We start from the raw sequence: 17,812 nt of genomic DNA, 5'->3' as shown, positions 1-17,812 counted from the left end.
CTCACTTGCGAAAATATAATTAATTATGTTAGTCGTATATATAAAATATATATCAGTATACGCAGTACATGCTTCAGAATAGACGCCACGCATAAAATTATAAATAGAATTCTGTCCCGAATTCTCTGTCACGAATTATATAGATCGACTAAAGTGGATTTAAGCGACGTTATAATTATACAAATGCGTAAATCATAAAATTAATATTATAATTGAAGAAACTGTAATCTCAAAATTAAAAAAAAAAAACGAAAGAGAATATCCAAATAATTTCCAAGAAATTTTTGATCATGAGATTAGGAACTGAAAGAATTTTTGATTAGGCTGAGTTATTATTGATAATTATACTTAGACAGATCGGTCTCTTATATTATTTTAATTTATAAAAATCTCTAGCTACTCATTGCATCTCTCGAAATCAATCGAGAAAAAACGGAAAGGATCGTCGATAAAATCGTGTCGCGCAGCCGAAGAAAATCGTCCCACAAATAGCTGTTTCTGTCTCAAAATGATAATATTTTTTATTTAACTTATTTAATAACATCGCGAAACAACATCCTTTGTTTTGATTCGCTGAAGGACGACGTTCTTTTTCCCGGCTGATTTCGCAAAATCAAGTTTCGCCGCGTCAAGTATCTAAACTTGACTTTGGTCAAGCCGGAGATCGGCGAGCGGCTCGTCGGTTCGACTTGCCCCTCTACGAGGAGGACAGCTCTTGCTATCTACCTACGTATATCGTTAGCTCTCCCAGTTTAGGCCGGTTCAGACGAAGTGCGGAGCCCGGTGCGGTCGCGTTGCGTTCCATCGCTATCTCGCGTATCAGTCTACGCGAGTTGCCCGGCGGGTGAAGGTTGACAAGAGACCGACCGATCACGGCCTCTCTGCCTACACGGCACTTCGACCTACCTGCCTGTCTACCTGTCGACCAAAAAGCAATCGATAACGATCGCCGCGATGAGTGTACGCGGCAAGCAAGTGCAAAATGGTACCTACGAGTTCGATTACATGCGAGTACCTGATACGAGAACGCGTTGGAAGATATTTCGCGATGGTATTTACAATCCGCAAGAAGGAACGTATTGCGGTCACCCGCCGAAAAAATGGGGTAAGTCGTTTTTGTATTTTGGAATGCCTCGATAATGGATACTCGAATGCTTAGACTAGGAAATTTTAATCGAAGAAAGAATTTCAAAATGCTGTTCTCCTTTTTTAGCTACCGTTCTTTTCTATTCGATTGTATTAATATTAATTATTAATATAGACGAGGAGAGGGGAAAACGTGAGATATGAATTAAACAATTTTTTGTGTAACTTTTGACAATTATTATATTTTTGATAATGATCTACTTTCTTCGTTGCTCTAATACTTGCGCTTTGAAACAATTGTTTTACAGAAAATAGTAAAGTTTTTTAGAACTTTGAAATTTGTATTATTATTATTGATAACGTAGTGCTTTTTATCTTGAAAATGATAATATTAAAATCTTATTAAGCTAAATATATTATAAAGTAGATGCGAGAAACAGATAGTCTATATCTAAAAAACGGTAAAAATTTTCTTCCATAACCGTTTTGTGAACCATTATTATTAAATTTTATTTTACGCAAATATAATTTATATTATAATTTTTACTTATACACTATTTTCATATAAAATATAGAATGGAATTTATTCTCTATTAATGATTACTTTATTAATGATTTCATTTCTTCTTGCGTAATTATATGCAATTAATGTTATTAATTTACATTTCCGTTTCAAAATTCGGGAATTTTTAAAGCTTAAAAAAATTTTAATGTCGATAAAAAAATTCTGTTGATTAGCAACCAGATTTAAATTTAAAATTGAAACGTTAATATACACACATCCATCATTTATACATAAATAATTGCAAAAATTGTATAAGTTTTATTTCTCAGAGAGAATACAAGAAATTTTTTATAAAAGTCAAACACATTAAATACGAGAAAGATGATGATGATTACATATTGTCTGCTTCAAATTATTAAAAGCACTGCTCTTTGTTTCTCCATTATAAGAGAAATATTTCTCAAATTTTTTAATTGATGTATCTTTCTCAAAAAGTACAGCATTTTATCAAAAGTGTAACGGTACTTTTAATAAGTATACATAATGCTAAGGCAAGTTTAGTTTAGTAAGCTTACCGTAGATACTGAAAATAAAATTATATTATTAATTATATAATTTTACTTTTAAATAATATTATATTAATTCTCTTAATCACTCGCTAGATATAGGTTTTTAATATATGAGAATCTTACTTTGCTTTTTTATATTCAATCGCAGAATAATTTTCCTTCTCCTGAGTTGATATTTTTAAAATATTTACAACGCTAATGATTTTGATTAAGTGTACACACGTGCTCGCATAAACACACGCACACTCACGCACAACTATTTCGTAAACCGCGTTCTTGAGTGTCTCATTTCCTTGACATGAAAACCGCGAGTAATGTCAATGCGAGACGAGTTTCTTTTTTTGCACTTACAGTATATGGATAAAGAATATAGATCTGATATGTTTTAACAAATATGATTTATTAACGCGGAAACACTAAAAACAATTTATCTTATACATAAAAGCACGCACATTCACGTCTATATATATTTCAAGAATATTGTATCGTTTAAAATATTTATTTATATTTATGTCTCTTAATAAATTATCCAGATATAAAATTAATTACGAATAAAAGTTCTAAGACTAAATTAAATTTTTTAATCAAGATTTATTAGAAATCGTTTTCACATAAGTTTCTAATATGTCTGAAAACCCTCTCGATGCTCGAAAGCAATATAAGATTGAGAAGACTAATAGAACAAATGGAAATATAGTAAACATATTATCACATCGCGTTATCGTTATCACAAGAAACTAGATCTCAAAGCGAGAAAATTCCAATTTGTTTTTTGACGTGTAATATCTTGAATTGAGAGAGAAAGAAGAAGAAAAAGTTCAGTCATAATCAATATTCTTATCATATCCCGATTGAAAGTAAATACGTCGCTTAATAATTAATCAGACAATTTGACGAACGATCGATAATTAATTTTGTCAACATTGACCGGTTGCGTATGTGATTGACTTTTATTGAATAAAACATAATGAATTAAAGAATTATTAAGTGGAATAGCCGAACATTGGTTGGCGTGCACGTGTGTGCGCTTGTCGAGAGAGAATGTCTTACGTAGACTTCTTGGCGGCTGTTTAGAAGCAGCCGACCCTGAGCCTCGTGTTTTGGCAGCGGTTGACGTGAGAGAGAAAGAGAGAGAGAGAGAGAGAGAGAGAGAGAGAGAGAGAGAAAGAGAGCACCGGAAATAAGTATCGGTGATGATAATAGTAACAGCGGAGGGAGTACTTTTGGGACCGTCTCTTGACGTGTCCCTTTCCTCCAAATCTTCGAGACTGGATCCTCAATAGCGCTATTATAAGGGAATGAGAAACATGTGCGAGCACACCAATATACATGCGCGCTGGCAGATGTCGAGATATGTGTTTTTTTTTTCCTTTTTTTTTATGCGAGTAAAATATTTTATCGTAATGCATTATGTCAACTTTCAACTGCACGAAGCAATCTTTACATAAGGAGAACGAGAGAGAAAATTTATTTATTTGAGAACGCACGCAAAACTCCCGTTCGAACGTACGTCTGTTAACTTATCTTGTGTTTTGTCGAGAGACGAGACTTTTCCTGCCAATAATATTATTGGTTTTCCTTATGTTCTTTTTAATAACGTCACACGCGTCGATAGATCCTGTACAATATTATATGAATTGTAAGAATTTTAAATTGGAAAAAAAAAAATTCACGATTTATCCTCGAATCCATCGTCTTTTTATCCTCGTAAAGTCAATCTTTCTGTGCTTCACTATCGAAGATATAATTAATCAAAAAATTTGTCTTTCAATATTCTTTCATTTCAATTTTTGACACGAAAACATATGTGCAATCTCATCCATCGTATTCTAGGTTTACTGTAATTGTTCCTCGTGTCAAAATATGATTATTATTATTCAAAAGAAAATTGTTTGGATAATCAACATACGTTTTAAAAATAGATGAATTAATAGATGAAAAGTTGATAAGAGACGAATTATTAAATCAAGATTATTTGAGATTTTTATATCGATGAAAAACTTAACGACATTTGGTTATAAAATAATACTTGAAGAATATTAGAATGATTTGGAGATGTTAACCAATCATTCTCGTTAGGGCAACGTTTCAAATGCGAAAACGTTATTGCAAACATGCCAACAATTGCTAAAAATAATGTGTCCAAAGACGTCCGGAAGCATGCTGAGTGAATTGCTTTTGAGGGTATGCTAATGAATTGTGGATCAGCATTTTCTTTCAGAATATGTAAATCAACGTATGAAAAGATTTGACATATATTTGAAATATGTTATGTCTTGTAACATTTTGCTCCAGTTTAACTACAAAAGTTTTTATCTTAATCAGATTTTTTATCAAATAGATACCGTCTCATTTAATACTTAACATATAAAATATAAAATATTAAATTTTATTAAATCATATATTAGTTATAATAATATTAAAAGTAATAATATTGAATCATATTAGATAATATGATGTAATAAATGAGAACATCGTAATTTTTTGTTAATTATAAATATCTTGAATTGATTTACTATAATACTTTGATTATTTCTCTCGAAGAAGAAATCGGTGGTGTTAGTTTGAAACAAATCATGGCCTCGAAAATCTTGTAATACTCGAGCGTCTAATATTGATTCCAAACATGTTTTCTTTGGCAATGTTACGCAATGAGACACATAAGGTCGGTGGAATCACGAATGTAAACGCGCTTTGGATCGCAGAAATATCGATCATGATATATTGTAAAACGATCAATCCAAAAAGAGCCCGCAATATTCGTGCTCCATTGTTTATCCGCACATTGAATTGATTTAGAACGTAATCATAACAACGCCGATTAAATGCGACTCGTGTGTTGCATGCATAATTAATATCATCAGCAGTAGAAATCAAGTTTTTTAAAAGTACAGACTTTCTTGCAAATAATTTTACGAGAAATTGGATAGCATTTTTCGAGTCTGTCGACATTTTTTTTTTTTTATTACACCGTTTAAACTGTACAAACGGTGTAAAATAAGAAACTCAATCGTTTTAAAAAATATTTTAAAATTTGACAAGTTATTAAAAAATATAAGTATCTTTTTCTTCGTTTAAAAAAAATCGTATATCCAAAGATTTTTTGCAAAGAAGTGGCAGAAAAATTTTAATTTCTTGAAACAAAGAAAAACAGTTGTAAAGATATAAAATAACAATATAATAACGTCTACGATTTACATTAAAATAACGGCGTCGTCAATGTCAGTAACGTCAGGAAAATGTCATTTTTCATGGTCCACGGTGATAAGATACTCGTGACAAGATAATTCAAACGTCTTATCGCGAATATCTTCTTTTTTTTTTCATCTGACTTTACCGCGCATACGACATTAAATTTATTCTTTTCCTTCTAGGAAAACAAGTTGCGAGCAGTTTCAGTTCACGAGATATACACGTGTTTTTTTATATAAACTGAATACGTAACCACCAGTCGGCCCCATTTTTATCGATAACTATTGACATCCGTTTATTATTTAGTTATGAGTTTTTGATATTCCTTCTTCGCAAAGCAAAATATCTTTCACCGTTTTCTTTCACGATTCGCCGAATAAATTAATTTCGATACGAATATATAATATGTCAAGCTCTTTCAATCGTTTTCCCGTTTCTGATTATTTGTTATTTGCCACATAAAATAAATTAACACGTGCGGGAATGAAAGAATCAACGTCTGGCAACAGGTGTTTCGTGACAAATCAGCCTTTCTTCTCGCTTGTATCTAAAACTTTACGATGCTGAAATGACGATTGTGAAATTGTTGACCAACATCTTGACACGCGGTTTCGAAATCGAGTATAAAAAAATTAAAATTTATTTTTTCTTTTTAATGTAAAAAATATATAGAGTACATATAGTGTTGATCCATATAATAATTAATTAATTGAATAACAACTTATATTTAGTTTATTAAGTATCTTGGTTACGTGATGTAAATCAAATTATTGATGCAATATTTGATTCTTACAAATATTTAAGTCTACATATAATTGATTTTTATGTAAATTTTTTTTTGCAAGTTTACGTGACGCGCATACGCGTCAAGCTGTGAATTATGTGTTTCTCGGCTCGCAGTCATAGCGTTCCGCGTGCGAGTTTTCACGCTAATCAAATCAATTCTCACGCGGCTTCAGTGTCGCTAAATTCTCGTGTGACCAATAAAGACTGAGCGAAGTTTTTGTAAAAGAGATACAAAAAAAAGAATAATGTTTCGCTGAAATAACTTGATGCTTGATGCGATGGAAACCGCAACGTGACATAATAAATCGCCGTGAAGTCGGTGCAGCGAGGTAGAGTTAAAAAGAAAAATAAAGAAAGAAAAAGACGTCTCTGGATTCGAAGAGCGATGCAATTACGCGTGCAAATATTTCTTGAAGTACTTCGTACTTGGTCTGTCTCAATGAGCGGAATAATTTAAACTGCAGTCTTTTATTTTCCCGATGCTTCTTACCATCGATAATCGCTGAACTTGAATCTTTTATCGCAGATGCAATAAAGCCTGCACATGAAATAGGATTAAGCATCTGTAAAATCTCTGAAAAGTTATATTAGATTTTAATTTCACAGCGCGAAACGTGAAATTTAAAGTTTCTGTTCTCTCTGATTGCAATTTTATTGAATTAAGATGTCATAAAGAAATTATGCATTTTTTTGACAAATTAATAAAATACTATTTTCAAGTTTTTCTTCCACAAATTTCGAAATAATAATGGAAAATTCTATTTCTTATATTTTTTTATGTATTATATAAATTTTCTATATTTTCAACAAGAGTGGGCAGGATCAAGATTCATAGCTATTTATTAATTGATGAAACAAAAGTGTTCAATATGTCTTATTAATTTATTATCAAACTTGCGGGATATATGTAATATATAAATATGCTTCAACACGTGGAAAGAATTTGCGATTTTTTTCTTACGATAATCACAACCAAATATAAAAAAAAAATAGAAGCGAAAGAAGACTTCCTTCCTTCCTTTTTTTCGATTGTTAAGACAAGAATGTCATTTGCTTAATCTCTTAATAATATCGCGATCTCGATATCAGCTGACTCTTTCTAAGGCGTACCGATGTCTGCCGCGTGATTTCCTGGTTCTCGCGAATCATCGCGAGAATGAGAATGCTATTCGTCGGAATAGATCAACAACCGGGTAGTGATAAGACTCCGGCGGATCACGTGCGCATTATCGGCGCATATAAATTTGTCGGTGACTTTTTGACATTATCGCGCCAGCTTCTCGAATGTTGTACTGTGTGTTTCAAGATATGTTCCCGATGTTACATATTGGCGATCGTTTCTCTATCCGCCAAACATTTGAGAGCGATATCCCTGGTGATCGTAGAGTGTCTGCGTTCACCATCGTGATGAATAGAAGGCACACATTCACTTCGCGCGTGTTTAAAACCGGTCTACTTTACAGAATCGGAAAAGAATGAAGGTCATGATTCGTTTACCACATGTTACGTTAACAGGGGGAGAAAAGATTAGCTTATTCTCGAGATTTGTCTTTAAAATTCTTTTTTTTATTCGACAAGCATTATTTATTTTTAATTAAAAAGTATTTTCTTCACAATTAATTTAGCTTTATTTACAGCTAATAATCTCATCTAAAAATAAAACGCTTAAAAAAATGAGTAACTTTAAAATCCTTTACGAGAAAAGAGGAAAGGCTTAAAGATCTTTTTGTCGAAAATTTTTTCTTTAAGACGGCTTTTAAAAATTTTGATAAATATTTCAAGATTTGCCGCATATCATAATTTTTTACCGTGCAAATAATATTCTCTCTCTCTCTCTCTTTCTTAATATATTACAGAAAAAATATTTTATATATTGTACTTTATATAGTTTGAAATACTTGTCGAGGAGTTAATAGTCAAAAAGTATTAAATTATACGTTAATAGAATAAGTTAATAGAAAACTATAACAGTTGAAAAAACGAAGAAAAAATATGACTCCTTGTATGTTCATTACAGCAATATATTCGATTCTGACGTCACTTTAAAGCATCTTATATTACTTTTATCGCTATCCTCTAATGAATAAAAGATAAGCGACCGATATGTTAAAATCGAGATATGTTTTATATTCAACAAAACTATTCGATTGTTACGTAATTTAATCGTTAAGTCGCCATTGCTTTGACGTATTATACCATACCGCTTGTTCATAACGTGAATAAGAATAATTACGCGATATGAAGGAGAGAGAATTTATCACAAACGATTCGAAAGGAATCTAAGCCAAAGCGCTTAATGTTGACACTTCAAAGGAGATATGATAAGAGGATAATCAGATAACCGCCTGCTTGTGAAAGCTGCTCCAATTTCGTAGTCATAATGACAGATATCGCGTCTAATCACCTAAATATCAATTAAAGAAGCATTCTTTTAGTCCCCTCTCTTGGAAAGTCTTACAAATAATTTATTCATTTGATTGTAATCATCGGAGACAAAAAAAAAGCATTAGACAGCTTCTTCAAATTCACTTCTTGAATGTTGCTCTCGAGGCTCATATTTTTAACGCAGGATTTTGCACATTGTTAATAACAAGTGCGAATATTCACAGCATTTTTACGCCAAATGTTGTACAAATGTTTTTTGTTACGCCTATTATTACTGCCGTTAAACTCGTGACGAGCGAAGTTATTATGGATTGCGTGGCTTCGACTATTTTAAACGCTTATCCGATCATCTCCGAATGCGCAATCGAATGAAACCAATGTGTCCGTATGTAAATATCTTTGTTCAACCTCCAGCTTTACGCTGGATAGATAACTGGGGATTTATAGGAATGATAAGATTCTTATTATGCACATATTAAAATTCTTCGCAGATGCAATCTATTCAGCGAACTTATATTAGATTTAAGAAGGCGGGTGCATTTGATTGAAATATCAGAATTTTTTTATTTGAAAAAAAGTGTAATAACCTTTTAAATATTTTAAGCTATGTAAAATAATTTTTGAATGTGTTTAAGTATCTCCACAAAATGCTGAACGTGTAAAAATGCCTTCAAAATCTTTGAAACGCTTTTCTTTAAAATCAGGTTTCTCAATATTCATATATATCTTTCTTAGAAATTGCTTGGTCTAATTGTCATCTTTTTTAATCTAGAAATAAGTAAATTATGATTTGATTGTTCAGTATTTATAAAGAAATTGTTATTTAAATTATAATTAAAATTCAGGAAAAGATTACTCGGCAAAAAGCATCGATTAAAATATAAATATACCAAAAAAGATGATTAATTTAATATTGAAAAAAAGAAAACATAAAGGCAGATAATTTTGCTATATTATTTCGCAACTGCATCTCCGCGATTTTCTTAAATAAATTTTTCTGTATATATATATATATATATATATATATATATTTTTTTAAATAAAAACACACACGTGCAAATTAATTTATTTAATATTAAATAATGAATAAACGTCTACACGAATACGAGATATTCAAGCGTTGAAATGTCCAAATTTCCCAACAAAGATCCCAATCTTCGAGATTAATGTTCGCATTTTTTGTTCCCCAAGTTAATAACAGCGTGGCACGGTAGTTGGCCGTCCATCTTCTTGCGACTCTCGATGCTTTTCAAAAAGGATCTATATTTAGATCGCGCGTTGGCAGAGCGCCCTATGCTTTAAATATTTTTCGTTCGATCGACGAAACGATGAAAGTTTTCGCGGTTGCATAAGTGGACCAAAGTGGACTGGCGATGCCGATCGACGTCGAAAGGCAGGTTTAAAAGGAAATAAAAATGTCAGAAAAGACGGTACTCCGAGGAGCTTTTTATGCGTGACTCTCCGACCCACGTGTTGAATAAATTTGGATCACGCAACGATGGCGCGGAAAATGCGTCAATGGCAAAAGTATAAATAGCGCGATGAAGAGAGAACTTTTCTCCATCTTCCCCTCTTCACCCTTTCGTCGTAAAATCGCGAAGAAACGTCGAAGGATTTCATTAAAGGAGATAGATAGTCCTACGCTGTTTGTCTAAAAAATATTGTTGAACTTGCCAGGAATTTATTATCACCGAGGTATTTATTTCGATTTTTGGATGAAGAAAAATATAAGCATATAATTTAGAATGTTAACAATATTAACAATATGCAGGATAAGGAGGAGGAGATTAACGATTTTTTACCACTTTTTTCTCTTCTTCTTCAGGCATGACTGTTATCTTCTACGCTTGCTTCTACGCCGGACTGGCGATACTCTTCACCATTTGCATGAAAGGCATGCTCGCCACGTTGAGCGACGAGAAACCCAAATGGACCTTAAGCGGCAGCTTAATAGGCACTAATCCAGGTAGGACCTATACGAAAGTATATTCTATTTAATCGCGCATAAAAAAACATTACATGACAACAATCTGATTGTGTGTCACAATCATACAAAAATTATTGTTTCTTTTCTTTGCTGCGATGGATAAAATATTATTTCTTGAGACTTTAGGCATTAACGCAAGGTGAGTAAATATTATATTTCTTAATTTAACACAAATTTTTTATTTAAAAAAATATACACTTGTATAAGTACATACATTTGTCGGAAAATATTAAATATTTCTTTTTTTTTATTATAGCTAACAATGTAGACAGGTAGACGTTAAACTGTGCATCTTTCCTGATAAAGTTCTTATGTTATAGAATGAAATCACATCTTATCGCAATTTTTTATGACAATACTTGTATGCGATAGCATCGCACGTTACGTAAATGTATCACAAGCTTAAACTATATAAATGAAACTAAAATGAATAAACTAGTAATACAAATAAAAATAAATAAATAATAATTAATACCTAAGTTAAGAATGTCAAGGATAAAAATAGTTGATTTTTTCGTGATTAAAGTTGCATAATTTTTGGTTGAATTCTGTCACGAAAATAAAGATCATTTATTCATCGAATTTTTTCTCGATGTTATCCACAAGAGATAATTATTTATAATACACAAAAGTAATGAGAATTTACGTTTTTAACTTGTTGGAATTTCCCGATTACATTTCTTTTGCAATCACTAGGCTTGGGCTTTCGACCGATGTCGGACAACCCGGATGAAAAATCGCTCATTTGGTACAGCGCGTCGAATGAGAGCGAAGTACGAAAGTGGACACAACTCCTAGACATTTTTTTGGAACGTGAGTAATGAACCACGCATTTATCATCAATATGAACGTTGCCATTAACTCTTTGATAAGTCTCAGTAACGCAAATAACGCGTGAAAATGAATCATCAGCCATCGATGAGAAAGAGAATGATACTAACATGCACACTGTCACTAAAAAAAAAATCATCTTTATCATAGCGGATGCACAGCATCCGTATGTCTTTGATATCGTTAAATCTAAGGATAAAATTTCCAAATTCGAGATTTGCTCTTATATCCAAATAGCAAGCGCACGTGATTTTAACGCCAAATGATGTCACTTGAACGTCAAATAATATTATTTTGACGTCAAATGATGTGCATTTGCTACCTGGATAGTTTAAATAATTTTTTCGCACTCGATATAAATTAATTATAACCTGATTCGTGTCTCCGTTCGTTTTCGATAGGATATATGGAGTCGTCGCTTTTGTCAAACGGCGGTAGAAATCAGCAGATCTGCAACTACACTATGCCGCCGAAGGAGGGTAATGTATGCGCGGTCGACATCAACAATTGGGGACCGTGTTCGCCGAATCAGCAATATGGATTCAACAACTCAGCACCTTGCATCTTTATCAAGCTTAACAGGGTAAAACATCGATACAAATTTTTGCATAAATATATCCATTTATCTCAATTTATAAAAATATTTTTTTAATCATGAGTTTCCAGAAGTATATATCAATATCTTTCATCAAGTGAATATCTTATGATTACAGATATGGCTACTTATAATTTTGCACCTATTTTTGTTATTTATTAAATGACATATATTTAAAAGAAAATAATATTAGAGATAAGTGTATATATTGTTTGCATTGATCGTTATAGCATTGCATGAAAACATTTATTTAATGCGATGATTAATGAGATTAATGCGATATATTAATCTTTTATTTTGATTGTAGAGCTGTTAAAAAATTTTTTTGAAATGTTACTTTTCAGATATACGGATGGGTTCCTGAATACTACAATGACACGCAAAATTTGCCGGACGAAATGCCAGACGAGTTAGTCCAGTATATACGCAATGTCGACGCTTCATGGGTTAGTTAGTCGGTCAGTCAGTTATATTAGTCGATAAAAAATTTAAAAAATCTGGATTTGAATAAAATTTGGAAAAAAAAACATTATTATTTAAATTTGCAACGCGTAATATTTTTTATCAGCCGAGTCATTTTTCGCTAATTTAACATCGGATTTGTGAGGCTTAAAAATTCAGAATTATAAGCAGGAAAGAAGGATTTTATATTTAAAGTTAATTTTTATTCAGTTCCAACAACAGAGAATATTCAGCTGACTGGAATATTCAATAAAAAGTGATATCACATTTGTGTCACTAATATCTGTTTATCTGTTTATTTTATTGGCAAACACAGATAAGAATTGTAAACGTTGCTGCGTTTCTATCTATGTCAAGAAATGATTTGATCTGTGTCTAATTTACGTCAAGAAATAATTTGATCTGTGAATAAAATTATAAATTATGAAGATTATTGTTCTCTATTCGATCTTTTTTTTGCTAATGATAATAGTCTAATCTTGCGCAATATAATTCTTTTTTTTAATATTATACATTTATTTATTTTTGAAATATTATATGATACAATATTTAATAGCATATTTTAAATGCTGTAAATCAAACTTATGAGAATATAAGGATACGTTATAAGTAATAAATTGTTCTTTGGTATACACGGAATATAATGAAAATAAAAAAGAATACTAATTTAAAACAAAATTCAATTTTTATAGAAAATTTCAGGAATATATCCAGTAATATACTTTAAGAATTGCTGTTAAAAATATCGCGCTTAAAATTGAGAAAGAATTTCTAGGGAAAATATTTAGAAATTGAAACGCGACAAGTTTAATTATACTTTTATTTTAGTATTTTGTAAAAGATCAATCTCTCACTTAATATAAAATTTATGTTTCTTTTACATTGCAGTTAAATACCGTATGGGTATCCTGCAAAGGTGATAATCCTCATGATAGAGAGAGCATCGGTCCATTAAATTATTTTCCAAAGGGACACGGCTTTCCAGGATTCTATTATCCATACAAGAATACAGCCGGGTATTTAAGCCCAGTCGTCGCTGTCCAGTTCCTTCGACCAAAAAGTAAGTTCAGACTTAATTTTATAAATTTTATTTTACATCATTTTGAGAGAAATGATGAGAATGGAAAATAAAAATATTTGCATTCAGAGAAGAGAAAACAAAAACAGAGAAAATGAAAACTTTTAAGTAACAGTTTTTTTTAAATTTTCTCTCAGATAAATAACACATTTTATAAAATATTTTTTATATTATAAAATAAATTATTAAGTTTATCTCCTTCTTTTTTTGTTTTCCCTCAGAAAGCAACTAAATGATTGAACTAACTGCAATGATTCTTTTTTACTACATTGTTTTTTTACTACATTTGTCGCGTTAAAGTAAATCTTTGAAAACTTCAAATCACGATTCGTATTTTCGGAATCTTTCATCATAAATCTTTCGTCATAACTCTTTTTTGATATCCGACATATGTGCAACGTGCAAGATACCGATACAAACTTTTTTATTGAATCCATCTTTCGCTATTCACCATCATTGACCGGTTCGTGTACGACTCGTACGTAAATGACGCTCCAGATGAAACCAGTAAAAGCCGGTGTGTTGCAGCACGGTATCGGTCGTCGAAAGGTGTTGTCGAGCCAGCACAAGCTCGTTCAAAGTTGCATTCATAATTTAATTTAATCTTATATTTTAATAATCTTTCGTGAATCTTTATCAAATATCGTAGATATCTTTTTCAGATATCTACAAAACAACATAAATCAGATAAAAGCTATAATAACAGATTTTTTTATATTTATGTATACAAATTATGTTAGCATGTTTTTGTAAAGATTATTAATTTAATTGTAATCTTTATAATTTTTTTGTGAAATAATCGAATATTAGATTATATCATGATTTAATGACTTATTAAAATATTAATTATAAATTAATATTGCATTTTTGTAGCGAAAATATTGATAGTTATCCACATCAATTCGCACATCAATAATGTATCTCGTTTATTGATTTTAAATATTTACAATTTTTTATTAGTTTTATACCTATTATCTCTTTGTACTTATCTTATAAAATTTCCATAATTGCAGAGATTGTTTCGTTATTTATGCTTTCTTTTATCCCGTAATTCTGGATATTAAAATACTAAAATATTTCTATATTAATAAAAAAAATAAATTGACAAAAAAAAAGAATTTAATCGTTTTAAATATGATAAAATATGATAATTTAAAAATGATAAAATTATCTAAACTAACTTGTTTTTGCAGGGAATCAAATCATCAATGTCGAGTGTCGGGCATGGGCAAAGAACATCAAGTATACCTCGGTTAAAGGCGAAAAGAAGGGTGCAGTACATTTTGAATTAATGGTCGACGAATGATCGCATATCACGATCAAGATCGTTATATCATTCTTGGCATGCCGTTATCTCATATAGCGTTATTATTGCGCAATTAGGAAATTTTTTCAAGATATATAAAACAGAGGAATCCGAACACATATCAAAGAGTGTCAAGATACTGGATTCCCAATCACGATAACGGCCGGTTACTTGAACTAGAAAAAAAATTAGTAAATCAATTAAAGATTTGTTTTTTGTAGCGTGCGTTAAAGATAAAAGTATGCGATACGTGTAGCTACAGAGAACAAATTCGTTATCTTTCTGAAGATACGTACAATTAATCAATCGGGACTCAAATTTATTCAGTTTTAATCTTAATAAAATAATCTTAATTGAATTGTGACAAAAAAGAAAAGTTGTATCTTGTTGTAATTTAGAGATACATGTATATAAAGAGTAATTGTGGGAGATGTATAGAATGTGTCCGACTTTTGCTCGACAAAAATGTCGAATTTCTAGCTCTTACGAAAATTTGAAAATTTAGAAAAGAATTTCATAATTGGAAATGTAATTCAAAAGTATTTATTGCTGCAAAATATAAAGATTTAAAATTTTTTTATATATTTAAAAGCAGTTCCTAGAGTTTACATATTATATAGAAAATTGCGTAGAAAAAATGTAAGATTCTATCAAGAAATTAAATAAAAGTTTTCGAGGCTTCCATAAAATATTTTATTTTATATTTAAATATATATATATATATATAAAATGTTAAAAATTAAATATATAAGAGAGCATAAAGAATATAAATATCAGAATCTACAAAAATTATAATAGCTCGCAAAAAAAGTAAATTATATAACATTTCCATTTCTTATATTTGCCTAAGAAATAGTTACATTTCAAAATCTGCATATAAAATTCAAATTTTAATAACAAATTAAAATTAAGATAGAAAATTAATATTCAAAAAATTAGTAAAAATAATAATCAAATTATAATCGTAAAAAGATGAATATATCAAAAGACTCAAGTTTACGCTGATCTAAAAATTTTACGTGAAATAAATTGGTGATCAAATCTTTTAAAAGAAAATGGAAAATCTTTGAAAACTATTTACAAAATATAGAGAAAAATATAATTAATTCTTCTATATATGTATCGTTTTTTTTAAGAAACGCAATTAAAATTATACAATTATTTTCGAAATATTCTGTACATCTCTTATTCTTCCATTGTCTTGTCAATTATTTATATATATCTTCAACATAGTTGAACAAAATATATGTACGCTCGAATCGTCAATGTATTGAACGAATAATTCATTTAAACAAAACATTGTGGTACTTATTAAGATATAGGTGTAATTGTACAAAATGAATAATATATCGCGATTTACATAGTAATTATTTTTTTTTTTAATAAATGACAATTATGAAAAATAACCCAACATACAAGTACAAACTATTTTTCTTTTTTCAACAAAAGCAAACATCGTATAATTCTTAATTTATTCGTTGCGATTATGTATAATTGTATCAATTTATTCTTCTTAGCTACTCTCTCTCTCTCTCTCCATCTCTTCCTCTCTTTTTTTTATCTTGTATTAAATTATATAAGTAAATTAAGAGTATATCAGAATATATAATACTCTTCTCAGATATATGTATATCTCTCATGTTAGATATTTTCACGATATTAAATAAATTTTTTTAAATTCTAGATATATACAAGCAATAATCTATTAAGGATATTAAGTACATATATTATTCTGTATTTCTATGTATTTCTCTAGTTGTAAAATTCTTTACACATAGAATTTTGAGGATACATCAGTGCGCCATAATATAAAAAATTGTTCTTTTTTACGTTATTTTGTAGATTAAATGTTTCCAGATTCTTTAACATTCTTTAATATTAACAGGTTTGCTTTTATTTATACTATATAGCATTATACTGTTATTAACACTATAAGGGCGTGCTATTTATTTTGTGTGTGTGTATAATTACTTACACATATTAACTTTAATTCTCCGTTTTTTCAAAATTAATTATATATAAATTATATTTTAATAAAAATTACACTTGTACTTAATATTTGAACTGTCAAATACATTGCTCAGTTATGAGGGTTTTATTGATAGAAAGTAATGCATAGCGCAGTATCGAGATAACTAATCAGCATCATGGAAAAAAGGTAATAATACTTGTAAGGTAATACTACTTGTGATCGATTTAATATGCTTTTTTAAGAGTGGATTTTTTGATAAGAGCTTCTCACGGCATATTATTAGAATAATACAAAATGTATGTTATATCAAATATAATAAAATGCGCCATTTAATTTTTATAAATGATAATAGATAAAAATGAGAAAAAAATCGCGATATTTCTTGTAATGATTTGAGCATAAAAATGTTAAGAATTTGTTTTATATTTCAATCTAGACCTTTAAATAAAAAAAAAAGAAACAAAAAATATACCTCTCCTAATACTTGAATATATTTTTATACGACACATATAAAAAATTGTAACTTTTAAACGTGAAGATTTATTCTAATATAATTATATTTTCCTATAATTTTAACCGTGTTTTTTGAATGAAAATGTTTTAATTATTAATAGCGGTAATTAATTTTTTCACATTTATATGATCGTCCGATGATAGATATACTGTCAGGTTTTCGCAAATTGTTATATGAAAAACAGTGATATCTTTAAGATATAAGGTATTTTTTTAGTCTATGATTTTTTAGAAAAGTTTAAGGAATTATTACAGTTTCTTAAAGTGAGATTTTATAATTATTGGTATTAATTAACAAAAAAGAAGCGTGGACTCTGTCTCTCTTCTCTCCCTTTCTCTCTCTCTCCTCCTCTGTCTCTCTTTCTCTCTAAATAACAATTATTATTTTTTAAATATTTAAAATTAAATATATTTTATCCGATGCTTTATCGTTCGACTTTTCGATGATTTAAACATGATTCGAGAACGCACAATAAAATAGTCGAAACGCAGATTTGAATAATTAACGATAACCTCCGTATATATTAATTGTTAATTTAATAATT

General features: G+C 29.9%; 1 protein-coding gene across 1 annotated transcript; it reads left to right on the top strand.

Annotated features, from left to right (window-relative positions):
• Positions 1 to 689: 689 nt before the first annotated feature.
• LOC126854961 (sodium/potassium-transporting ATPase subunit beta-2-like) lies at positions 690 to 17,223 on the top strand. Its single transcript, XM_050602179.1, has 7 exons — positions 690 to 1,105; positions 10,349 to 10,489; positions 11,207 to 11,323; positions 11,743 to 11,924; positions 12,281 to 12,382; positions 13,287 to 13,458; positions 14,670 to 17,223. The coding sequence occupies exons 1-7, from the start codon at positions 955 to 957 to the stop codon at positions 14,780 to 14,782; spliced, it is 978 nt and encodes a 325-aa protein (XP_050458136.1). The 5' UTR covers positions 690 to 954; the 3' UTR covers positions 14,783 to 17,223.
• The last annotated feature ends 589 nt before the right edge of the window (positions 17,224 to 17,812 follow it).

This window comes from Cataglyphis hispanica, chromosome 15 (assembly GCF_021464435.1).
Source record: "Cataglyphis hispanica isolate Lineage 1 chromosome 15, ULB_Chis1_1.0, whole genome shotgun sequence".
Classification (NCBI taxonomy): Eukaryota; Metazoa; Arthropoda; class Insecta; order Hymenoptera; family Formicidae; genus Cataglyphis; species Cataglyphis hispanica.
This window is presented reverse-complemented; position numbering and strand designations above follow the sequence as displayed.